The following is a 26,977-nucleotide window of genomic DNA, read 5'->3' on the forward strand; positions in this document are numbered from 1 at the left end:
CAAAAACATGACTCTGATCGGCGTCCTCATCTGGACTCTCCTCTGCTGCTGCTTCACAGGTAAAGTCCAGAGGATCAGAGTCCTCTCCTCTATGAACGTCCGTCTGTCTGAAATGAAGCCAACAAAACCGTGACGCTGCTTTATGTTTGTGTGTCTGTATCCTCAGAGTCCAGAGGCCAGATCACAGTGACTCAGCCTGGAGCAGTGAGGTCTGCTCTGGGAGAGTCCGTCACCATCAACTGTAAGACCAGTCCAGAGGCTTATGGTGGGAGCGTTTTAAACTGGTACCAACAGAAAGATGGAGAAACTCCTAAACTGCTCATTTACTATGCTGACACTCGAGAATCAGGGATTCCAGATCGTTTTACAGGCAGTGGATCAAACACTGACTTCACTCTGACCATCAGTGGAGTCCAGACTGAAGATGCAGCAGTTTACTACTGTCAGAGTTTTCATTATATCAACAGTCAGGTTGTGTTCACACAGTGAAAAAGAGTCGTACAAAAACCTCCCTCAGTCAGACTGAACAGAAACTGAACTGACTGCTGCAGCTGGAAGCTACAACAGAGACCGATACACTTCACTGAGGACACACACACACACACACACACACACACACACACACACTTCACCTTCTCTTTCTGTGATAATACATTGAGTTTAATTGAAGGAGCAGACGTGACGATTTATGTGAATCAACTGGCAGAAATGAAATGTAATATTAATAATTCTCTTTAAATTTGTGTACAATCACCTGAAATAAGAATAATTATGTTTTTGTTGTCTTATATTGAACTCTTTATATCTCCAGAGGGAGCGGGTCCTCTTCCATGAAAACCGCTATGTTGCACAGCCACATTTCTACAGTGGCCCAGAATGGACAAAACAGACACTGGCTCGAGACAGCACCTTTAATGTTTGTCCCAAGTTTCACAGCCACCGTCAGGATTCATACACGCTTGCAAATGAAAGGGTGAGACAAGAGGTATTCAGCTGGTTGAAGTCTGAAACAGCATCATTAGATGCTACAAAATCCTTCATACTGGACCTTTAACATAACGTTTACAAGACATTGATGTCCTTATGTCCTCTGTTGGCATTTTTCATTCTTCCCTCAGCTGCATAGATCGGTACAAGCATCTGCATTTCCAGCATGTGAGCACATTTTCAATACCATCAAATCTGATTGTAACTGAAATCAAACAAGACAATCTCATTAGATTCCCGTCTGTAGACAACAATCGTAATTGTTGAACTAAACAATTATGGCGTTGCCGGAATTTTGACAGTGGCACGAGGGGGCTGCGGGTCTTATTCACTAAATCAATTGACATGAATGAATTTAATGGAAATGAACCATCTCTATGATCATCCAAAGTTTGCTTTTTCTAATAGAGCTAACGGCGCTAATGCTAACAGCGGTAAAAGAGGTAATGGAGCTAATGCTAATGGAGCGAACAGAGCTAATGCTAACGGTATCAATATAGCTAACAGCGTTTTATCCGTCTATGTATATGAGGCTGTCTGTGTGTATGTGTCTGTCGTTGTGTGTGACTGCGTATGTGTGTGTCTTCGTCTGTTTGTGTGCGTGTGTCTGCTTGAACTACACATTTATCAAATTGTCCCAAGTATTTTGAACAAGCAGCCCAAACAGTTCCTACATGGAGATGTGTCTGGTATATGTGTGTCTGAATGTGTATGTGTGTGCGTGTGTAACTTCTGCCCCACCTGCTGATAATTACCTCTCTATCTCTCCCACTTTTTACCTGTTCCTGTTCAGTTTTGACGTGCTTGTTTTTAATCACTTTTTAGCTGTTGGTTAGCCCTGTTTGTGTGTGCGTTTGTGTGACTACTGTCTCAACTTTTTTGGGAAAGCGCTTTCTGAAGCTGAGTTTAAGAGGACAACTTTGATCTTAATGGATTTAATCATTCTCACGCTGGTTGTCCTGCCGATGTGTGTGCGTGGGTTATTGACCGGTATGTGTGTGTAAATGACAGTTGCACCTGTTGACAATTCTCCCCTAGAAAAGCTACTTTTTCACTGTTGGTTTCTTCCGAACAACTTGTGATTGTGACAAAACCGTACCTGCTTTCAAAAAAACCATTACACTGTGATATGCAGACAAGTCTGGGCCAGATGTACGTGTGTTTTATGTCCAGATATTCTTTAGAAAAATGACTAAATGGTCGATTTAAAAAGACACACTCCAGCAGGCTGCGACTCAGAAAACAGGAGATTGTATGGGTTTTAATGGAGCAGCAGAGCAGGGCAGCTAGTGCAAGATCCCTCTTTATTTAAATTTGGTGGAGGCTAACCCTTTAAAATTGATCTTTGACGAGAGAAGAAAGGTTTGTCTACAAAAAGATCCAAAAATTATGTGTCTCCTATTCACGTTTGGATTTTACGGCAATTTTAGAAAAAAACTTCAGGCGATTTCTCACTGGCTCTTTCACTCTAACTGATGATGTCATCCACTCTCGGGGGACAAATTCTGAGCATTTTTTTTGAGAAACTTTTTGGTCTTGAGATGGTCATAGCTCGAAAACCGTAAGAGATATCAAAAAATGTGCCAAGATTCATTTTGAGCCAACAAAATTATCTACGTTTTAATGTTTGAATGAAGTCTCTAGGAGAAAGTATGGCGAAGCAGCGCACAATTGAAAAAAGCTGAAATTTGAGGAAATTTCCCATTCATTTCTTATGGGAAATTCTACGCAGTTTTTTGCGAATAGCTTTGCGAATTATTGACGAAAGAGCTATAAAAGACATAGCACACCCTTCCCGATCGAGTCGCACGTTTTGATATATAGTTTGCGAGGGTTTCCTCAAAGCTGTGGGACTAGTTACGTGCCGAAATTCTGGCGGAAGATGAAAAATGGGAAGAAAAAACGCGCAGGATCACAATAGTGGATCGAGCTACGCTCCAGCCAGTGGCTCTTGAGTTGCCTCATGCCACTAATAAGACTATTTTCAAGATGGCCCATCAGCCAGATCCCTCTTGTAAAATAGACGTTTATCACAATGAGACTATTAAATGGCTCAGTAGATAAAAGGAAAGTGTTGTTTTTGAGATGACTTTGCAGTTACTGTACAGCAACCTGAGTCTCTTTAATTCTACATGGGGATGATTTGAATAGTCAGTTGTTCCAGCAGTGAGGAGGAAACATCATGACATGTTGAGGACAGCTACAGTTCACTGACTCTGTGTGTTTGCATATGTGTCCTGCCTCTCTGCTCCCAGCCGTTAAGAGGCCAGTGTTGATCAGTGGCTGTCCAGGCCTTTCAGAGCCACTCACACACCGGCAGCACCATCATGAGCTCACTGGTTCTACTGCTGGCCACCCTGGGGCTCCTGGTTCAGGGTGAGACTCTCTTCTGAAAACTTGGCTTCAGGATGCAACCAGCTTCACCACAATCATGTTCTGCTGTGATGGAGAAACACTGAAACAAGCAGCATTGACCTTCTTCCATCTATTCTCCATGTTAAAGAAATGATGCTCTTCTGTTCTGATGGTGATCATCTTCCTCCAAGCTGGATTTGTCTCAATAACCCTTCTCCTGTTTTTCATGTTTTACAGGTTCATCAGGACAAATCACCCTGACTCAGTCTCCTGAATCTCAGTCTGTTGTTCCAGGACAGACTGTCTCCATCAGATGTAAAACCAGTTCAGATGTTAGTAGCTCACTCCACTGGTACCTTCAGAAACCTGGAGAAGCTCCTAAACTCCTGATTTATTCAGCTACAAGCCGTCAGTCTGGAGTTCCAGGTCGTTTCAGTGGAAGTGGATCTGGGACTGACTTCACTCTGACCATCAGTGGAGTTCAGGCTGAAGATTCAGGAGTTTACTACTGTCAGAGTGATCACTATATGAACAGTCAGTGGTGGTTCACACCGTGAAAAAGAGTCGTACAAAAACTTCCCTCAGTCAGACTGAACAGAAACTGAACTGACTGCTGCAGCTGGAAGCTACAACAGAGACTGACACACTTCACTGAGGACACACACACACACACACACACACACACACACACACAGGTAGAAGAGAAGCCCCTCCCTGCGGATCATCACACAAGGTGATGGTTCTTTAAACTTCATTATTTTACAGGAAGTGATGGCCTGCTTATCCAGGAGCACAGAAAAAGCTTCACTTCATAAATTCATGAGGTTCTCAGCTCTACGTGTGAATAGAAAACAGCAGAGGATCAGAAAGTCTTTTGTTGATCGTCATTAAGAAATGTACGACTGATGTGAACAGCCAGGCTGCTGCTCATGTGAGAGTTGACATATTTCAGCACTTTTGCTCCATGAACTCTGTCATGCTGCCGTTGTTTGGTTCAATGGCACAAAGTAAAGGCAGCATCATGACGGGTTTTCTTTATGGCAGTTTTGCAGGATCTCTGTGCAAAAGGGGCCTCTGATAGGCTGCACTGACTGAACTATGAGACATGACGAGTGATGCACATGAACATCGTTTTGAAATAAAATCAGGTTCTATGAATGTCAAATCTTTAGCTTGTTTCAGAGAGACACCCTCTGTCTCCGTAGATGTAATGGACCAACTGGAGTCTTTTCGAGCATAGAGCTAACGGCGTTGTGTCTGTCTGTGTATATGAGGCTGTCTGTGTGTATTTAACTGTATTTTTGTGTGACTGTGTCTGTGTGTATGTGTCTGTCGTTGTGTGTGACTCCGTATGTGTGTGTCTTCGTCTGTTTGTGTGTGTGTGTCTGCTTGAACTACACATTTATCAAATTGTCCCAAGTATTTTGAACAAGCAGCCCAACCAGTTCCTACATGGAGATGTGTCTGGTATATGTGTGTCTGAATGTGTATGTGTGTGCGTGTGTAACTTCTGCCCCACCTGCTGATAATTACCTCTCTATCTCTCCCACTTTTTACCTGTTCCTGAACAGCCACTTTTTCGCTGTCGGTTTCTTCTGAACAACTTGTGATTGTGACAAAACTGTCGCTGCTATCAAAAAACCGATTACACTGTGAGATGCGGACAAGTCTGGGCCAGATGTACGTGTGTTTTATGTCCAGATATTCTTTAGAAAAATGACTAAATGGTCGATTTAAAAAGACACACTCCGGCAGGCTGCAACTCAGAAAACAGGAGATTATATGGGTTTAAATGGAGCAGCAGTGTATTATATGATTTTAGGGCGATTTCAGAAAAACAAATTCAGGCGATTTCTCACTGGCTCTTTCACTCTAAGTGATGAGGTCATCCACTCTAGGGGGAGAAATTCTGAGCATTTTTTGAGAATCTTAATGGTCTTCAGATGGTCATAGCTCGAAAACCTTAAGAGATATCAAAAATGTGCAGAGGTTTATTTTGAGCCGACAAAATTATCTACGTTTTAAAGTTTGAATGAAGTCTCTAGGAGAAAGTATGGCGAAGCAGCGGACAATTGAAAAAGGCTGAAATCTGAGGAAATTTCCCATTCATTTCTTATGGTAAATTCTTTGCAGTTTTTTGCAATTTATAGACGAAAGAGCTATAAAAGACATAGCACACCATTCCTGATTGAGCTGCACTTTTTGATATATAGTTTGCGAAGGTTTTCTCAAAGCTGTGGGACTAGTTACGCACCAAAATTCTGGCGGAAGATGAAAAATGGGAAGAAAAAACGCGCAGGATAACAATAGTGGATCAAGCTACGCTCCAGCCACTCGCCTTCTATAGCTCTTTGAGCTATAGAAGGCGAGTGGCTCTTGCGTTGCCTCGTGCCACTAATAAGACCATTTTCAAGCTGTCTTCTCAGCCAGATCCCTCTTGTAAAACAGACGTTTATCACAATAAGACTATTAAATGGCTCAGTAGATAAAAGGAAAGTGTTGTTTTTGAGATGACTTTGCAGTTACATGTACAGCAACCTGAGTCTCTTTAATTCTACATGGGGATGATTTGAACAGTCAGTTGTTCCAGCAGTGAGGAGGAAACATCATGACATGTTGAGGACAGCTACAGTTCACTGACTCTCTGTGTTTGCATATGTGTCCTGCCTCTCTGCTCCCAGCCGTTAAGAGGCCAGTGTTGATCAGTGGCTGTCCAGGCCTTTCAGAGCCACTCACACACCGGCAGCACCATCATGAGCTCACTGGTTCTACTGCTGGCCACCCTGGGGCTCCTGGTTCAGGGTGAGACTCTCTTCTGAAAACTTGGCTTCAGGATGCAACCAGCTTCACCACAATCATGTTCTGCTGTGATGGAGAAACACTGAAACAAGCAGCATTGACCTTCTTCCATCTATTCTCCATGTTAAAGAAATGATGCTCTTCTGTTCTGATGGTGATCATCTTCCTCCAAGCTGGATTTGTCTCAATAACCCTTCTCCTGTTTTTCATGTTTTCCAGGTTCATCAGGACAAATCGCTGTGACTCAGTCTCCTGAATGTCAGTCTGTTGTTCCAGGACAGACTGTCTCCATCAGATGTAAAACCAGTTCAAGCGTTAGTGGCTGGCTGAGCTGGTACCTTCAGAAACCTGGAGAAGCTCCTAAACTCCTGATTTATGCAGCTTCAAGCCGTCAGTCTGGAGTTCCAGATCGTTTCAGCGGAAGTGGATCTGGGACTGACTTCACTCTGACCATCAGTGGAGTTCAGGCTGAAGATTCAGGAATTTACTACTGTCAGCAGGGTTACAGGCCGTTCACACAGTGATACAACGTCGTACAAAAACCTCCCTCAGCTGGAGAGGAACTAATCTGAATCAACAGCTGCACTCAAACTAAAACTAAAGGCTTTACTAAAAATAAATAGTTAATAATAATTCACTTTGATTATTTGAACACTAAATATACTGTACATAACAAAAAGTTATACTTTTAATGTTTTAATTTAGTTTGAAATGTTCTGCAGCACATTAAAGCAGCAGAATGATGCTGATGATGTTGCTGAAGTTTGATTTCAGCTCTTAAATAAATTCATTCCCTGGAGTTTAAATACACATGGACACTAAACTTGCAAATATTGTTTGATCTCTGACCATCATTAATAAAAACTCAAATATTTCATTAAACTGAAAAAAATTCTCAATAATATTTCATTCATGTTCTGAAAATTTGAATTTTGTCTAAAACATTTTTATTCATTTTGTGCATTTTTTATTCTAACAAAAATGTATTTTACAGTTGAGATCAAAAGGATTTATGGAGTGTGTAGTTCAGTAACATTCTTTCATTTGTGTTTGTGATTTCAATTATATCCCTGAAACTACATCCTGCGTCTGTTGAAGATCCACAATCATTTGGTTTGTCTTCATGCTGATGATATACTGCTATTCATGTGTGATTAAGAATGCTTTTCTAGTTTTACTTGAAGGACTGTGTATATTCTATCGATACACTGAAAGCAGTTACAACATGACAATCCTCATCATTAAGACACTTCAGCAAACAGAGATGATTGGATAGTTGATCCTTGACATGTCCACCTTCCAGGACAGAGTCCAGCCTGATGGGAAGCCCTTGTTGGCCAGACACATGAGCGTGGCCTTCCCCTGCTGCAGCTCCTTCCTGGAGGGGGGCAGCACCGTCAGGGTGGAGATGACTCAACCCACTGCAGAGAGAAAGAACAAATTTTGAAGCTTCAACTTTGGATGAAACTGGTCTTCAGTGTTTCACTTCCTTTTGTGAGTTCAGTCACCATGACAACAGACAGGCACTGCTGCTGAACCATGACAACAGACAGGTTTCAGTTCTAAAGATTAAAACTGAAGAATTACTTTTGACAGCATCTTAAAGATTTCCTGTATAAAACAGAAAAGACCTCGATGGTGTGAGTTTGATTTGTTCATTCAAAATGAACATTGTTAACTGAGTTTTGTATCCAAACTCATCAAATCAAACCTACTTCTGCAGCGTGTTGGTTCAATGTGACAGTGGTGTTTTACGATATTCATTTGTGACAGACAATGTGTCAGAAATTAAAATCTTTGAGAAACATCAATTAAAACCATAAAACAGTTTGGCTCAGAATTGAAGATGAAATTTAAAAAGTTTAACAATATTTTTGCCAGACAAAAAACTTTGTTGGAAAGGTACATATGGAAACTTTTCTAATTTAAATATCATTGAAACAAAATGTTTAACTAAAGAAGATTTTAGTCTGTTTGAGGACAAAATGTGTCACATTCACAAAGCATTGCAACCATATTAAATTCCAATTATCAGCTTTGAAATTGCAGTAATGTGTACAGTTATGAAACAAAACAGATTAAACCTAAAATGTGGCTGATTAAAGGAGTCAAATGTCCTGACAGTTAACATCCAGTCTGGTTCCTCCACCAAAAGTCCACCTCAGTGATACAAACTCACTGAGCTGCAGAACAAAAACCTCTCAGTGTAGAGAGACACAGCTCTCTGACTCTGAACACAACAAACTCACCAAACACATTCCCAGTTTACCCAGTTTATGAACGAACGGCTTGAAGTGTTTCAAACTGTTTCAGAAACTGAATATGCAGACGATTCAACCTTTTCTTTGTCAAATGTTTAAATCAATGCTCTGATTAACTGTTTGATCCACTGATCAGCAGCATCATCAGACTAATCCAAGTCCCTGTTGGAGTCAGTCAGAGCATTTCCATAGAGAGCCACTTTGCATCAGCAGCACCATGCTCCAGTGCTCTGGGAGAGTTTATAGTCCTGAGGGTTGAACACTGGATGACTGACAGCTGTCCTTCATGACAACAGAAGCCACAGAAATCCTCCTCATCAAAAACATGACTCTGATCGGCGTCCTCATCTGGACTCTCCTCTGCTTCACTCAGGGTGAGGAAAATCATTTTTCTGTGATGTGAACATCATTTGGAGTGTAGCTGAGTTTCACCTCACCTTCTCATGTCCAGTGTTTCTTCTCTCTCCTCAGGGTCTGTTGGACAAGATGTGGTCTTGACTCAACCAGCAGCCAAAACAGTGCAGCTGGGTCAAACTGTTTCTATTGACTGTAAAGCCAATAGAAAAGTTGTCCATTACTCTGGTTCACAGTACTACTTGGCCTGGTACCATCAGAAAACTGGAGAAGCTCACAAACTTCTGATCTATCTAACATCAGATCGATTTTCTGGAATTTCCTCCAGACTGAGTGGAAGTGGAGCAGGAAATGGAGTTGACTTCACTCTGACCATCAGTGGAGTCCAGACTGAAGATGCAGCAGTTTACTACTGTCAGAGTGTTCATCTTATCAACAGTCAGTGGTTGTTCACACAGTGAAAAAGAGTCGTACAAAAACCTCCCTCAGTCAGACTGAACAGAAACTGAACTGACTGCTGCAGCTGGAAGCTACAACAGAGACTGATACACTTCACTGAGGACACACACACACACACAGGTCAAAGCCCCTCCCTGCGGATCATCACACAAGGTGATGGTTCTTTAAACTTCATTATTTTACAGGAAGTGATGGCCTGCTTATCCAGGAGCACAGAAAAAGCTTCACTTCATAAATTCATGAGGTTTTCAGCTCTACGTGTGAATAGAAAACAGCAGAGGAGCAGAAAGTCTTTTGTTGACCGTCATTAAGAAATGTACGACTGATGTGAACAGCCAGGCTGCTGCTCATGTGAGACTTGACATATTTCAGCACTTTTGCTCCATGAACTCTGTCATGCTGCCGTTGTTTGGTTCAATGTCACAAAGCAAAGGCAGCATCATGACGGGTTTTCTTTATGGCAGTTTTGCAGGATCTCTGTGCAAAAGGGGCCTCTGAAAGGCTGCACTGACTGAACTATGAGACATGACAAGTGATGCACATGAACATCGTTTTGAAATAAAATCAGGTTCTATGAATGTCAAATCTTTAGCTTGTTTCAGAGAGACACCCTCTGTCTCCGTAGATGTAATGGACCAACTGGAGTCTTTTAGAGCGTAGAGCTAACGGCGTTGTGTCTGTCTATATAAATGAGGCTGTCTGTGTGTATTTAACTGTATTTGTGTGTGACTGTGTCTGTGTGTGTATGTGTCTGTCGTTGTGTGTGACTGCGTATGTGTGTGTCTTCGTCTGTTGGTGTGTGTGTGTCTGCTTGAACTACACATTTATCAAATTGTCCCAAGTATTTTGAACAAGCAGCCCAACCAGTTCCTACATGGAGATGTGTCTGGTATATGTGTGTCTGAATGTGTATGTGTGTGCGTGTGTAACTTCTGCCCCACCTGCTGATAATTACCTCTCTACCTCTCCCACTTTTTACGTGTTCCTGAACAGCCACTTTTTCGCTGTTGGTTTCTTCTGAACAACTTGTGACTGTGACAAAAGCTGCTATCAAAAAACCGATTACACTGTGAGATGCGGACAAGTCTGGGCCAGATGTACGTGTGTTTTATGCCCAGATATTGTTTAGAAAAATGACTAAATGGTCGATTTAAAAAGACACACTCCGGCAGGCTGCGACTCAGAAAACAGGAGATTGTATGGGTTTAAATGGAGCAGCAGAGCAGGGCAGCTGGTGCAAGATCACTCTTTATTTAAATTTGGTGGGGGCTAACCCTTTAAAATTGAACTTTGACGAGAGAAGAAAGGTTTGTCTACAAAAAGATCCAAAAATTATGTGTCTCCTATTCACGTTTGGATTTTACATCAATTTTAGAAAAAGATTTCAGGCGATTTCTCACTGGCTCTTTCACTCTAACTGATGATGTCATCCACTCTCGGGAGAGAAATTCTGAGCATTTTTTTGAGAAACTTTATGGTCTTCAGATGGTCAGAGCTCGAAAACCGTAAGAGATATCAAAAAATGTGTTCATTTTGAGTTGACAAAATTATCTATGTTTTAAAGTTTGAATGACGTCTTGAGGAGAAAGTATGGCGAAGCAGCGGACAATTGAAACAGGCTGAAATTTGAGGAAATTTCCCATTCATTTCTTATGGGAAATTCTTCACAGTTTTTTGTGAATAGCTTTGTGAATTATTGACAAAAGAGCTATAAAAGACATAGCACACCATTCCCGATCGAGCTGCATGTTTTGATATATAGTTTGCGAGGGTTTTCTCAAAGCTGTGGGACTAGTTCCGCACTGAAATTCTGGCAGAAGATGAAAAATGGGAAGGAAAAACGTGCGGGATAACAATAGTGGATCGAGCTACGCTCCAGCCACTCGCCTTCTATAGTTCTTTGAGCTATAGAGGCGAGTGGCTCTTGCGTTTCCTCGTGCCACTAATAAGACTATTTTCAAGCTGGCTTCTCAGCCAGATCCCTCTTGTAAAACAGACGTTTATCACAATGAGACTATTAAATGGCTCAGTAGATAAAAGGAAAGTGTTGTTTTTGAGATGACTTTGCAGTTACTGTACAGCAACCTGAGTCTCTTTAATTCTACATGGGGATGATTTGAATAGTCAGTTGGTCCAGCAGTGAGGAGGAAACATCATGACATGTTGAGGACAGCTACAGTTCACTGACTCTGTGTGTTTGCATATGTGTCCTGCCTCTCTGCTCCCAGCCGTTAAGAGGCCAGTGTTGATCAGTGGCTGTCCAGGCCTTTCAGAGCCACTCACACACCGGCAGCACCATCATGAGCTCACTGGTTCTACTGCTGGCCACCCTGGGGCTCCTGGTTCAGGGTGAGACTCTCTTCTGAAAACTTGGCTTCAGGATGCAACCAGCTTCACCACAATCATGTTCTGCTGTGATGGAGAAACACTGAAACAAGCAGCATTGACCTTCTTCCATCTATTCTCCATGTTAAAGAAATGATGCTCTTCTGTTCTGATGGTGATCATCTTCCTCCAAGCTGGATTTGTCTCAATAACCCTTCTCCTGTTTTTCATGTTTTCCAGGTTCATCAGGACAAATCACCCTGACTCAGTCTCCTGAATCTCAGTCTGTTGTTCCAGGACAGACTGTCTCCATCAGATGTAAAACCAGTTCAAGCGTTAGTGGCTGGCTGAGCTGGTACCTTCAGAAACCTGGAGAAGCTCCTAAACTCCTGATTTATGCAGCTTCAAGCCGTCAGTCTGGAGTTCCAGGTCGTTTCAGTGGAAGTGGATCTGGGACTGACTTCACTCTGACCATCAGTGGAGTTCAGGCTGAAGATTCAGGAGTTTACTACTGTCAGCAGGGTTACAGCAGCCCGTTCACACAGTGATACAACGTCGTACAAAAACCTCCCTCAGCTGGAGAGGAACTGATCTGAATCAACAGCTGCACTCAAACTAAAACTAAAGGCTTTACTAAAAATAAATAGTTAATAATAATTCACTTACTTATTCACAATATTTGAACAATAAATACACTGTACATAACAAAAAGTTATATTTTTAATGTATTCACTCAAACAGGGTTTGAAACATCTTGTTGCACATTGAAGCAGCAGGATGATACTGATGAAACTCTTCAAGTATGATTTCACTTCTTTGAAAAGTTTATTCGATGCAGTGTGCTGACAAATGAACACTAAGCTTGTTGACATTAGTTTAATGACTTACCGTCTGTTATAGAAACTCAAACATTCATAAATTATAGCATAAATTTATATCTCAACGATATTTCAATTTTGTTGCAAAAATACGAATCATCTCTCAAACATGTTTTATCCATTTTATTTCAGTTCAGCAAAATTGTATTTCATGACTGAGACCAATGATTTATGAAGTGTGGAATTCAGTAACACTTTCATCTTTTTCCATCTTTCATTTGTCTTTGTGTTTGTGGATCTTCAGCAGAAGCAGGATTGAAAGCAGGGGTCACCAACCTTTTTGAAACTAAGAGCTACTTCAAGGGCACTGAGTAATGCAAAGGGCTACACTTTGATAATACACTTCTGAAATAACAAAGTTACACAGTGTACCTTTAATTTTATATTATTATTAATGATATTCTATGTGAAGACACTGATCGCATATGATCCATCACAATAGTTATTCAGAATGATTAAACAAGGTTGGAAACAGATACATTTCAATATGCAATATCCAATTGTTTCATTTTCAAATGATCACTTCCACAACATTTTGCAGGAAATCTTTTTCAATTTTTACGAGCCACTAACAGTTTTTATCAAATCATAAACTCTGAACCATGTTTGTACAAATTATCAATTATGCAAGATTTAACAAAAATCGGCTGCCTGGTGGGTAGTTAGCATGGTAGCTTTTGTGACATGTACTGAAGTGTCTCTCCACGTTGTGCCGCTTAGCCGTCGCCACAGTCGCACCGCAAATGAGACACACACAGTTTTCTTTCACGTTCGTAAAAAAGAACTCTTCCTCCCATTCACTGTGGAAATGAAGTTTTCTTCCTTTTTTCTGCTGTTTCTGTGGGTAGAAAACGCGTTTTTCTCCTCATATTTGCAGCGCTCACGAGCTTATCTCAGCAAAGCCGGTTTGTCATGCGCACTAGACTGACCTCCGACCCAGACTACGTCAGAGTTCGTATATTAAACTTTTTTTATGATATACATGTTTTTTACGTTTTTATGTGTTCGTTTTTAAATCACATCACTGTAGATGTAATTCAAAAAGAATAGCAAAACAATGAAATAAAATTTTAGACAGAGCTAATTCGTGATTAGTGCTATTTTAAGAACTGGCTTCCGGGCGACTGATGTGGATGCTGCGGGCGACCTGGTGCCCCCTGGTCACCGGGTTGGTGACCCCTGATGTAAAGAGTTTCAGGGATAAATTTGAGTTCACAAGAATTTGGTTTCTCTTTACGCTGATGATACAATTCTTCTTTAGAAAATGCTTTTCATGCTTTTATAGTTTGACTTGAAGGACAGTGCATGTTCTTTAGATAAACCCAAAGCAACAACAGCATGACAGTCCTCACCATCACTGATTTGCACGAATCAAAAATGATGAGGACTTTTGTCTGAGTTTATAAACTCTTTGATAATCAGTGTATATGGAAACACATGATGTGATGTGAAACATAATTTATAAAGTCATCAAGGAAAAAATGCATCTTTTAAAATGTTTTGGTTAAATAGCGTCACTGCAACTATTAAAAGAACATTTCTGAAAACACTTTGAGGATAATAAATATTCAAACAAGTGATTTGAAGAACACGTCTTTATTTTCTGCAAACACTGAAATAATATTGAAACGTTGCAACAATCTAGTGAATATTTCTATTTGTCAAATAACAGACAGAGACAGAGTGCAGAGTGAGAGCAGTAGCAGAGTAAAACCAGTAGCAGAGTCTCAGTGAGGCAGGTCAGGACTGGGAACACTGGTCTCTCCTCAGCGTCTCTGAGAGAGGAGTCTGGGAGCCCTGGGCGGCCTCGCAGGTCACAGAGCCCACCTTCCCCCACTGGTCTGCAGGGAGCCTCAGGGTGCTGCTCCAGCTGTAGTGGCCGTCCCTCTGCAGCACCCCGGGGCTCCTGCTCTCCTCCCAGCTGCTGCTGCTGCTGCTGCTGCTGCCGTCCACCTTCCAGGACAGAGTCCAGTCTGAGGGGAAGCCCTTGTTGGCCAGACACATGAGCGTGGCCTTCCCCTGCCGCAGCTCCTCACTGGAGGGGGGCAGCACCGTCAGGGTGGGACGGACGTCACCTAGGAGACACGGGGACCACACGGCTGTCAATCAAACACCAGACACCTGAACACCTTTACTGTGTGAGAGTTTCTGTCAGGTGGTTTTTCTGCTCCACCAGTCACTCACTCACACATTGTTTCACTTCCCTTTAAGAAACCTCTCATGCACATCAGCACAGAAAGAGTCCTCATATGACCTGAAATATATCAAACTGCACGAGAAATAAAACAATCTGATTGACATTTAAAAACACAAAAACCTCTTTTAGACTTTTTGAAGAAAACAAGAAAATACAGTTTGAAGATATTTTCAGTCGTCTGTGATTTCATTCAGAGTCCTGATACATTTATACAAAAACATTTACTGTGGAAACTCTCAGAAGTTGATGAGATCCAACGATATTATCAGCCAAAAATAAGCCAGGACCATCAGAGAGCTGTCAACATTATTTCAAAAAGACATTTTGAGCCGTTTGAGCAGATCAGAGATTTAAAGGCATTTTGAACATTTTCATCTTCATTCAAAATGATTTTTACTCAAATTCAAAACGCTTTAAAATGAGAATCAAAGAGCAAATTTACACACGTGTGAAAAGTACGAGTGTTGTCGTTTCATCGTTCCGACACTTCAAACGGTTCACATTTCACAAATGAAATGAAACGTTTCAAGAGAAGTTGAGTGAAGCTGCTTTGAGTTCAGCTTCAAGGTTAAACAGCAGAAACGGACAATAAAACTGAGTCTTTAAAGTGATTTTGATCCGTCCGATCAAAAGTTCAAGTTACTGCAAATGTTCAGACACATGAATTCAAACATTTACTGATGAAACAATATTTAATATTTGAGCAGAAACTTACTTCCAACGTCCAGTCTGGTTCCTCCACCAAAAGTCAACCACAGTGATACAAACTGACTGAGTCGTCGTACAAAAACCTCTCACTGCAGAGAGACACGGCTCTCTGACTTTGTCTGACAAAACTTAAACTACAAGAACTCAAGTTTCCACTTTCATCTAAAGATTTAAATAGGAGACTTCTCCTCTGCACCGAGTCATTATATTATTTACAGTCATGATTTCATTTCAAACACAAAACTGCACTTAAAACTGCAACTGAGAGAAAATAGAAGTGAAGATGGAAAATCACAAATTTAGATTTCTAAACAAAATTTATTTACAGACAAGAAAAATTTGCTGACGATCGAATAAAATCCATCAAAAACTGAACTTACTTCCAAGTTCCAGTCTGGTTCCTCCACCGAACGTGTACCACAGTGATACAAACTGACTGAGTCGTCGTACAAAAACCTCTCACTGCAGAGAGACACGGCTCTCTGACTGTGAACACAACAAACTCAACATGAACACTTCCAGCTGTTGAAAGAATGAACTATTTCATCTTATATTGATCAAACTGTGACACGACTGATCAGGATTCATCACATTTTTATGTTTTTATTTTTACGTCTGTCTAAAAGTCACATTTAATTTGTTCTCGCATTAAATTAAAACAAAACATTGTGAAAGAAAATGAATCCAGAGTCCTCAAACCAAACCAACATTAAAATGATCACTGACTGTTTATCAATGCTCTGATAAAGTGATTGATCCACTGATCAGCAGCATCATCAGACTAATCCAAGTCCCTGTTGGAGTCAGTCAGAGCATTTCCATAGAGAGCCACTTTGCATCAGCAGCACCATGCTCCAGTGCTCTGGGAGAGTTTATAGTCCTGAGGGTTGAACACTGGATGACTGACAGCTGTCCTTCATGACAACAGAAGCCACAGAAATCCTCCTCATCAAAAACATGACTCTGATCGGCGTCCTCATCTGGACTCTCCTCTGCTGCTGCTTCACAGGTAAAGTCCAGAGGATCAGAGTCCTCTCCTCTATGAACGTCCGTCTGTCTGAAATGAAGCCGACAAAACCGTGACGCTGCTTTATGTTTGTGTGTCTGTATCCTCAGAGTCCAGAGGCCAGATCACAGTGACTCAGCCTGGAGCAGTGAGGTCTGCTCTGGGAGAGTCCGTCACCATCAACTGTAAGACCAGTCCAGAGGCTTATGGTGGGAGCTATTTACACTGGTACCAACAGAAAGATGGAGAAACTCCTAAACTGCTCATTTACGTTGCTAACAGCCGAGCATCAGGGATTCCAGATCGTTTTACAGGCAGTGGATCAAACACTGACTTCACTCTGACCATCAGTGGAGTCCAGACTGAAGATGCAGCAGTTTACTACTGTCAGAGTTTTCATGTTATCAACAGTCAGTGGTTGTTCACACAGTGAAAAAGAGTCGTACAAAAACCTCCCTCAGTCAGACTGAACAGAAACTGAACTGACTGCTGCAGCTGGAAGCTACAACAGAGACTGATACACTTCACTGAGGACACACACACACACACACACACACACACACACACACACACACACACACAGGTAGAAGAGAAGCCCCTCCCTGCGTATCATCACACAAGGTGATGGTTCTTTAAACTTCATTATTTTACAGGAAGTGATGGCCTGCTTATCCAGGAGCACAGAAAAAGCTTCCCTTCATAAATTCATGAGGTTTTCAGCTCTACGTGTGAATAGAAAACAGCAGAGGAGCAGAAAGTCTTTTGTTGACCGTCATTAAGAAATGTACGACTGATGTGAACAGCCAGGCTGCTGCTCATGTGAGGGTTGACATATTTCAGCACTTTTGCTCCATGAACTCTGTCATGCTGCCGTTGTTTGGTTCAATGTCACAAAGCAAAGGCAGCATCATGACGGGTTTTCTTTATGGCAGTTTTTCAGGATCTCTGTGCAAAAGGGGCCTCTGATAGGCTGCACTGACTGAACTATGAGACATGACGAGTGATGCACATGAACATCGTTTTGAAATAAAATGAGGTTCTATGAATGTCAAATCTTTAGCTTGTTTCAGAGAGACACCCTCTGTCACCATAGATGTAATGGACCAACTGGAGTCTTTTAAACAGCAACACATGACAGAGTTTTTAATTGCTGTCAACTCTTTCATTAGTCTGTTGATGAATGGTTACTCTGAAATTTTAATATTCTTGCAGGAAAATCTCAGATCAAAGATATTTTCCGTATGTTGATGCAGATGATATGCTGCTTTACATATACAAATCTGGAAATCCTCTTTCCATTATATTTGGTTTGTGTAAAGATTTGGGATCATATCAAGGAAGAAATCAAGCACTAGCGTGAGATTGACAGGCGGATCGGTGCGGCGGCAGCAGTAATCACGACCAGTCCATCGTGGTGAAGAAGGAGCTGAGCCGAAAGGCAAAGCTCTCGATTTACCAGTCAATCTACGTTCCTACCCTCACCTATGGTCATGAACTTTGGGTCATGACCGAAAGAACGAGATCTCGGATACAAGCGGCTGAAATTAGGGCAGCGGGGCGCTCCTTTAGAGAGGGTGAGGAGCTCTGTCACTCGGGAGGATCTCAGAGTAGAGCCGCTGCTCCTCCACGTCGAGAGGAGCCAGCTGAGGTGGCTCGGGCATCTTTACCGGATGCCTCCTGGATGCCTTCCTGGGAGGGTGTTCCGGGCATGCCCCCCCGGGAAAAGGCCCCGGGGAAGACCTCGGATACGCTGGAGGGACTATGTCGCTCGGCTGGCCTGGGAACGCCTCAGGGTCCCCCCGGAAGAGCTGGAGGAGGTGTCTGGGGAGAGGGAAGTCTGGGCTTCCCTGCTTAAACTGCTGCCCCCGCGACCCAGCACCGGATAAGTGGAAGAGAATGGATGGATGGAGATCAAGCACTTGTTATGAATACTCATGAAAATCCGCCAAACAACAGAGAGTTAGAAGATTTTCCATTGAAATGGTCAAAATATGGGTCATTTTAACAAAGTTCCATAAAAGAGAAAACAACTGACGACTAACGGACATCTTAATAGTATTAATACAAATTCAGAAAAACTAAAGTCAAAACATTTTGTGTGTAACATGTGTAACATACATGAGTTGTATATTAAGTGAATTATATGGCAAATCTAAGACAAAATCAACAACAAATAACTTCATGGAAACTTCTGATTTGATGAAATCTGTATTATTTTTTTTTATTGAAACCATCAACATTAAAACAAGACAACAAGAGAGAAAGAGAAAGAGAGAGTGTTGCAGATGCACAGCTGTGTATCATCCACTCTATTAATGGAAGCACTAAAATTCTTCACTGATCGAATTGATCGTTTCCTTTCATCCCTGATTAATCTCAGCTCTTTCCCAACATTAGCACTGTGTGGTCTGGTGTTGTGGTGTGTGAAAAAACTAAAACCAGCTTTTTGTGAAATGAAATTAGATTTAGAGTTTTCGGTATCGCTTACCCTTATGTGCACCTTAATCTTCTCTGTGAGTTTTAGTCTTGTGTGTTATAATCATGGTCTGTTTATGTGGTCTGTATTGTAGTTATTAACACTAGACAATTCTGGCGCCGCCGAAATTTTGACAGTGGCACGAGGGGGCTGCTGGTCTTATTAAGTGATTCAATAAACATGAATGAATTTAATGGAAATGAACCAACTCTGTTATCATACAAAGTTTCCTTTTACTAACAGAGCTAACGGCGCTAACGCTAATGGTGCTAACAGAGCTAACGGAGCTAGCACTTTTGGAGCTAACAGAGCTAACACTAACGGAGCTAGCAGCTAATGGCGCTAATAGAGCTAATGGCGCTAATGCTAACAGAGCTAACAGTGCTAAAAGAGCTAATGGTGCTAACTCTAACAGTGCTAACAGAGCTAATGGAGCGAACAGAGTTAACACTAACGGAGCTAACAGCTAATGGCGCTAATGCTAACAGAGCTAACAGTGCTAACAGAGCTAACAGTGCGAACATTTCTAATAGAGCTAGCAGAGCTAACAGCACTAATGCAAACGGCGCTAATCGAGCTAACTGCGTTTTGTCTATCTATGTATATGAGGCTGTCTGTGTGTATTTAACTGTATTTGTGTGTGACTGTGTCTGTCTGTATGTATCTGTCGTTGTGTGTGACTGCGTGTGTGTGTGTCTTCGTCTGTTTGTGTGTGTGTGTCTGCTTGAACTACACATTTATTAAAATTGTAAATGAAAATGAAAATATAAATTTCCCATTCATTTCTTATGATAAATTCTTCGCAGTTTTTTGCGAATAGCTTTGCGAATTATTGACGAAAGAGCTATAAAAGACATAGCACACCATTCCCAATCATCGTTTTCTCAAAGCTGCGGGACTAGTTACGCGCCGAAATTCTGGCAGAAGATGAAAAATGAGAAGAAAAAACGCGCTGGATGACAATAGTGGATCGAGCTACACTCCAGCCACTCGCCTTCTATAGCTCTTTGAGTTATAGAGGCGAGTGGCTCTTGCGTTGCCTCGTGCCACTAATAAGACTATTTTCAAGCTGGCTTCTCAGCCAGATCCCTCTTGTAAAACAGACGTTTATCACAATGAGACTATTAAATGGCTCAGTAGATAAAAGGAAAGTGTTGTTTTTGAGATGACTTTGCAGCTACTGTACAGCAACCTGAGTCTCTTTAATTCTACATGGGGATGATTTGAATAGTCAGGTGTTCCAGCAGTGAGGAGGAAACATCATGACATGTTGAGGACAGCTACAGTTCACTGACTCTCTGTGTTTGCATATGTGTCCTGCCTCTCTGCTCCCAGCCGTTAAGAGGCCAGTGTTGATCAGTGGCTGTCCAGGCCTTTCAGAGCCACTCACACACCGGCAGCACCATCATGAGCTCACTGGTTCTACTGCTGGCCACCCTGGGGCTCCTGGTTCAGGGTGAGACTCTCTTCTGAAAACTTGGCTTCAGGATGCAACCAGCTTCACCACAATCATGTTCTGCTGTGATGGAGAAACACTGAAACAAGCAGCATTGACCTTCTTCCATCTATTCTCCATGTTAAAGAAATGATGCTCTTCTGTTCTGATGGTGATCATCTTCCTCCAAGCTGGATTTGTCTCAATAACCCTTCTCCTGTTTTTCATGTTTTACAGGTTCATCAGGACAAATCACCCTGACTCAGTCTCCTGAATCTCAGTCTGTTGTTCCAGGACAGACTGTCTCCATCAGATGTAAAACCAGTTCAAGTGTTAGTAACAATCTCCACTGGTACCTTCAGAAGCCTGGAGAAGCTCCGAAACTCCTGATTTATTATGCTACAGGCCGTCAGTCTGGAGTTCCAGATCGTTTCAGTGGAAGTGGATCTGGGACTGACTTCACTCTGACCATCAGTGGAGTTCAGGCTGAAGATTCAGGAGTTTACTACTGTCAGCAGGGTAACAGCTACCCGCTCACACAGTGATACAACGTCGTACAAAAACCTCCCTCAGCTGGAGAGGAACTGATCTGAATCAACAGCTGCACTCAAACTAAAACTAAAGGTTTTACTAAAAATAAATAGTTAATAATAATTTACTTTGAATATTTGAACACTAAATATACTGTACATAACAAAAAGTTATACTTTTAATATTTTATTTTAGTTTGAAATGTTCTGTTGCACAAAGCAGCAGAATGATGCTGATGATGTTGCTGAAGTTTGATTTCAGCTCTTTAATAAATTCATTCCCTGGAGTTTAAATACACATGGACACTAAACTTGCAAATATTGTTTGATCTCTGACCATCATTAATAAAAACTCAAATACTCAATTAAACTGAGATATTTTATCTCAAAAATATTTCATTCATGTTCTGAAAATTTGAATCGTGTCTCAAACATTTTTCTTCATTTTGTGCATTTTTTATTCCATCAAAAATGTATTTTATAGTTGAGATCAAAAGGATTTATGGAGTGTGTAGTTCAGCAACATTCTTTCATTTGTGTTTGTGTTTGTAATCTCAAATTTGTCCCTGAAACTACATCCTGTGTCTGTTGAAGATCCACAATGATTTGGTTTGTCTTCATGCTGATGATATACTGCTATTCATGTGTGATTAAGAATCCTTTTGTAGTTTTACTTGAAGGACTGTGTATATTCTATCGATACACTGAAAGCAGTTACAACATGACAATCCTCATCATTAAGACACTTCAGTAAACAGAGATGATTGGATAGTTGATCCTTGACATGTCCACCTTCCAGGACAGAGTCCAGCCTAATGGGAAGCCCTTGTTGGCCAGACACATGAGCGTGGCCTTCCCCTGCTGCAGCTCCTTCCTGGAGGGGGGCAGCACCGTCAGGGTGGAGATGACTCAACCCACTGCAGAGAGAAAGAACAAATGTTGAAGCTTCAACTTTGGATGAAACTGGTCTTCAGTGTTTCACTTCCTTTTGTCGGTTCAGTAACCATGGCAACAGACAGGCACTGCTGCTGAACCATGACAACAGTCAGGTTTCAGTTCTAAAGATTAAAACTGAAGAATTACTTTTGACAGCATCTTAAAGATTTCCTGTATAAAACAGAAAAGACCTCGATGGTGTGAGTTTGATTTGTTCATTCAAAATGAACATTGTTAACTGAGTTTTGTATCCAAACTCATCAAATCAAACCTACTTCTGCAGCGTGTTGGTTCAATGTGACAGTGATGTTTTACGATAATCATTTGTGACAGACAATGTGTCAGAAATTAAAATCTTTGAGAAACATCAATTAAAACCATAAAACAGTTTGGCTCAGAATTGAAGCTGAAATTTAAAAACCTTGAAGAATATTTTTGAGAGACAAAAAACTTTGTTGGAAAGGTACATATGGAAACTTTTCTAATTTAAATATCATTGAAACAACACTGGCCTCTTAACGGCTGGGAGCAGAGAGGCAGGACACATATGCAAACACACAGAGTCAGTGAACTGTAGCTGTCCTCAACATGTCATGATGTTTCCTCCTCACTGCTGAGAGCACTGACCCACTTATTTACACATTCACAGGTAGAGGATATTTATTCTTTACAATGATGAGTGACATTAAAATTAATGCAGGTTCAACATGTTTAGGTGTTTGTCATTTAGAGATTAGTTATGAAGCATAGATAGATAGATAGATAGATAGACTTAATTTATCCCAAGCTGGGAAATCGCAGTGCAGCAGCAGCATTACACACAGTGAAATAAGTGGAAAATTGTGAAATAAGACTATCAAGAACAAACTATACATAATAAAACATCAAAAGCAGCAAACAGTAGTGATAAGAAGTATTGTACAAAGAGATTTTTTTAGCTGTTATTGTACAGTGTAATGGCATGTGGCAGGACAGATTTCGTGTATCTGTCCCTTCGACAGCGGAGCTGTAGCAGCCTGTGGGAGAAGGTGCTCCGCTGTCTGTCCACTGTGTGATGGAGAGGGTGCTGATCATTGTCCATGATGGATAGCAGTTTATTCAGCGTCCTCCTCTCCACCACAGTCTGAAAAGACTCAAGTCTGAGTCCGAGTACAGAGCCAGCCTTCTTGATGATCTTATCAAGTCTGTTGGTGTCGCTGGCTCTGATGCTGCTGCCCCAACAAACAACAGCAGAGAAGATGGCGCTGGAGACCACAGACTGGTAGAAGATCTCCAACATTTTGCTGCACACGTTGAAGGATCTCAGTTTCCTCAGGAAGTAGAGTCTGCTCATCCCCTTCTTGTACACAGTCTCTGTGTTGGATTTCCAGCCCAGTCTGTTGTCGATCACCACTCCAAGGTATTTGTAGTCCTCCACCTCCTTTACCACCTCCCCTTTGATCCGTAGTAGCTGTGAAAAGGGGACTGACCCCCCTGTCCCTCATGATGGTTGTGTGCCTGGATTATAAAGTGTGCAACAGACTTTTCTGTACATTTAATAGGAAGTGAGAGCAGCCAGGAAACATGCTTTAATTCTATGATTACGATTGCTGTCTACAGACGGGAAACTAATGAGATTTTCATGTTTGATTTCAGTTACAATCAGATTTGATGGTTTTGAAAATGTGCTCACATGCTGGAAATACAGATGCTTGTACCGATCTATGCAGCTGAGGGAAGAATGAAAAATGCCAACAGAGGACATAAGGACATTAATGTCTTGTAAACGTTGTGTTAAAGGTCCAGTGTGAAGGATGTTGTGGTGTCCAATGATGATGTTTCAGACTTCAACCAGCTGAATACCTCTTGTCTCACCCTTTTATTTGCAAGCGTGTATGAATCCTGACGGTGGCTGTGAAACTTGGGACAAACATTAAAGGTGCTGTCTAGAGCCAGTGTCTGTTTTGTCCATTCTGGGCCACTGTAGAAATGTGGCTGTGCAACATAGTGTCCTGACCCGTGCTGTGCACGCCTGTTTTTTGTTGAAGATTCCCCTTGTGTGTTGTCTTTGTCTGGTTTTTGTCACATCCTGTTTTATTTTGAAGGCTCAAGTTATGTTTTGCTGTGTGCTTCACTTCCTGTGTTTTCCACCCTTGTGATTGTCTGATCGTTTTCACCTGTGTGTCATTAGTGGTCCCTCCTTGTGTTTATAAGTCTGTGTCTTCCCCCCAGTCTTTGTCAGGTCGTTGTCCTCGTCACCCTTGTTCTTTGAGATCCTTTGCCTTTGCACATGTCTTCAGTGAGGTTTTTTCCACGTGTCGTTTTTGTTCATGTCCCCCCTCATTTCAAGTCAGTGTTTGTCCATTGTCTTTTAATGTCGTCTGTGCCATGTTTCAGGTCAAGTGTTTGTCCACCGTGTTCTGTGTTGACCATGTTCCCGAGCCTAGCCACAGTCCCTGTAAGTTTGTTCTGGCCTTGTTCTTGTCTTTGTCCACGCCACAGCCAAAGTGTGTTTCAAGTGTTGTCTTTGTCTTGAGTCATGTCATGTTTCATGTAAGCGAGTTGCTAGTCTTGTCTTTGTGTAAAACCTTGTCACGTTCTGTGTTAGTGAGTTTCGAGTGCTGTCTTTGTCTTAACCCCTGCCCTGTTGTGTGTTGTTTGCTCAGCGTTTCCCTGTGTTGCCCTCGTTTTATGTGTAGCTCTGTTACCTCAGTGTGTTTCGTCGTAGTTTCTTGAGTTTTGGTTTTATTTGGTTTCCTTTTTGTTGAATAAATTTGTTAATTTGCATCTGTGTCTGCATCTGGGTTCAACCCATAGTTCTCCCTTAAAACCCCCCTTCCCTGACACATGGTTTTCATGGAAGAGGATCCAGTCCCTCTAGAGATATGAAGGGCTCATTATAAGACAAGAAAACCCCATGATTCTTGTTTTTAATTCATCGTACACACATTTAAGCATAATTATTAATATTAAATACCATTTCTGCCAGTTGACCCACATGAATCTTAACGACTGCTCCTAAAGTCAATGTATTATCAAAGAAAGAGAAGGTGAAGTGTGTGTGTGTGTGTGTGTGTGTGTGTGTGTGTGTGTCCTCAGTGAAGTGTATCAGTCTCTGTTGTAGCTTCCAGCTGCAGCAGTCAGTTCAGTTTCTGTTCAGTCTGACTGAGGGAGGTTTTTGTACGACTCTTTTTCACTGTGTGAACAACCACTGACTGTTGATAACATGAACACTCTGACAGTAGTAAACTGCTGCATCTTCAGTCCGGACTCCACTGATGGTCAGAGTGAAGTCAACTCCATTTCCTGCTCCACTTCCACTCAGTCTGGAGGAAATTCCAGAAAATCGATCTGATGTTTGGTAGATCAGAAGTTTGTGAGCTTCTCCAGTTTTCTGATGGTACCAGGCCAGGTAGTACTGTGAACCAGAGTAATGGACAACTTTTCTATTGGCTTTACAGTCAATAGAAACAGTTTGACCCAGCTGCACTGTTTTGGCTGCTGGTTGAGTCAAGACCACATCTTGTCCAACAGACCCTGAGGAGAAAGAAGAAACACTGGACATGAGAAGGTGAGGTGAAACTCAGCTACACTCCAAATGATGTTCACATCACAGAAAAATGATTTTCCTCACCCTGAGTGAAGCAGAGGAGAGTCCAGATGAGGACGCCGATCAGAGTCATGTTTTTGATGAGGAGGATTTCTGTGGCTTCTGTTGTCATGAAGGACAGCTGTCAGTCATCCAGTGTTCAACCCTCAGGACTATAAACTCTCCCAGAGCACTGGAGCATGGTGCTGCTGATGCAAAGTGGCTCTCTATGGAAATGCTCTGACTGACTCCAACAGGGACTTGGATTAGTCTGATGATGCTGCTGATCAGTGGATCAAACAGTTAATCAGAGCATTGATTTAAGCATTTGACAAAGAAAAGGTTGAATCGTCTGCATATTCAGTTTCTGAAACAGTTTGAAACACTTCAAGCCGTTCGTTCATAAACTGGGTAAACTGGGAATGTGTTTGGTGAGTTTGTTGTGTTCAGAGTCAGAGAGCTGTGTCTCTCTACACTGAGAGGTTTTTGTTCTGCAGCTCAGTGAGTTTGTATCACTGAGGTGGACTTTTGGTGGAGGAACCAGACTGGATGTTAACTGTCAGGACATTTGACTCCTTTAATCAGCCACATTTTAGGTTTAATCTGTTTTGTTTCATAACTGTACACATTACTGCAATTTCAAAGCTGATAATTGGAATTTAATATAGTTGCAATGCTTTGTGAATGTGACACATTTAGTCCTCAAACAGACTAAAATCTTCTTCAGTTAAACATTTTGTTTCAGTGATATTTAAATTAGAAAAGTTTCCATATGTACCTTTCCAACAAAGTTTTTTGTCTGGCAAAAATATTCTTCAAGTTTTTAAATTTCATCTTCAATTCTGAGCCAAACTGTTTTATGGTTTTAATTGATGTTTCTCAAAGATTTTAATTTCTGACACATTGTCTGTCACAAATGATTATCGTAAAACATCACTGTCACATTGAACCAACACGCTGCAGAAGTAGGTTTGATTTGATGAGTTTGGATACAAAACTCAGTTAACAATGTTCATTTTGAATGAACAAATCAAACTCACACCATCGAGGTCTTTTCTGTTTTATACAGGAAATCTTTAAGATGCTGTCAAAAGTAATTCTTCAGTTTGAATCTTTAGAACTGAAACCTGACTGTTGTCATGGTTCAGCAGCAGTGCCTGTCTGTTGCCGTGGTTACTGAACTGACAAAAGGAAGTGAAACACTGAAGACCAGTTTCATTCCAAGGTGAAGCTTCAACATTTGTTCTTTCTCTCTGCAGTGGGTTGAGTCATCTCCACCCTGACGGTGCTGCCCCCCTCCAGGAAGGAGCTCCAGCAGGGGAAGGCCACGCTCATGTGTCTGGCCAACAAGGGCTTCCCCTCAGGCTGGACTCTGTCCTGGAAGGTGGACATGTCAAGGATCAACTATCCAATCATCTCTGTTTACTGAAGTGTCTTAATGATGAGGATTGTCATGTTGTCACTGCTTTCAGTGTATCGATAGAATATACACAGTCCTTCAAGTAAAACTACAAAAGAATTCTTAATCACACATGAATAGCAGTATATCATCAGCATGAAGAGAAACCAAATCATTGTGGATCTTCAACAGACGCAGGATGTAGTTTCAGGGACAAATTTGAGATTACAAACACAAACACAAATGAAAGAATGTTGCTGAACTACACACTCCATAAATCCTTTTGATCTCAACTGTAAAATAC

The 26,977-nt window shown here is 41.5% G+C and overlaps 4 gene segments (V, D, J or C); 3 read left to right on the plus strand and 1 right to left on the minus strand.

The window, feature by feature from the left end:
• Window positions 1-26,703, plus strand: LOC121619978. The segment is given in 4 exon segments: window positions 1-59; window positions 167-480; window positions 25,799-25,832; window positions 26,543-26,703. Coding segments are annotated over 4 exon segments (561 nt in total).
• Window positions 11,516-12,088, plus strand: LOC121619191. The segment is given in 2 exon segments: window positions 11,516-11,564; window positions 11,781-12,088. Coding segments are annotated over 2 exon segments (357 nt in total).
• Window positions 13,999-25,378, minus strand: LOC121619153. The segment is given in 4 exon segments: window positions 13,999-14,493; window positions 15,704-15,741; window positions 24,892-25,222; window positions 25,320-25,378. Coding segments are annotated over 4 exon segments (753 nt in total).
• On the plus strand, window positions 20,213-20,785 carry LOC121619186. The segment is given in 2 exon segments: window positions 20,213-20,261; window positions 20,478-20,785. Coding segments are annotated over 2 exon segments (357 nt in total).
• Window positions 26,704-26,977: the final 274 nt, after the last annotated feature.

Source organism: Chelmon rostratus, chromosome 16 (assembly GCF_017976325.1).
Source record: "Chelmon rostratus isolate fCheRos1 chromosome 16, fCheRos1.pri, whole genome shotgun sequence".
Lineage (NCBI taxonomy): Eukaryota > Metazoa > Chordata > Actinopteri > Chaetodontiformes > Chaetodontidae > Chelmon > Chelmon rostratus.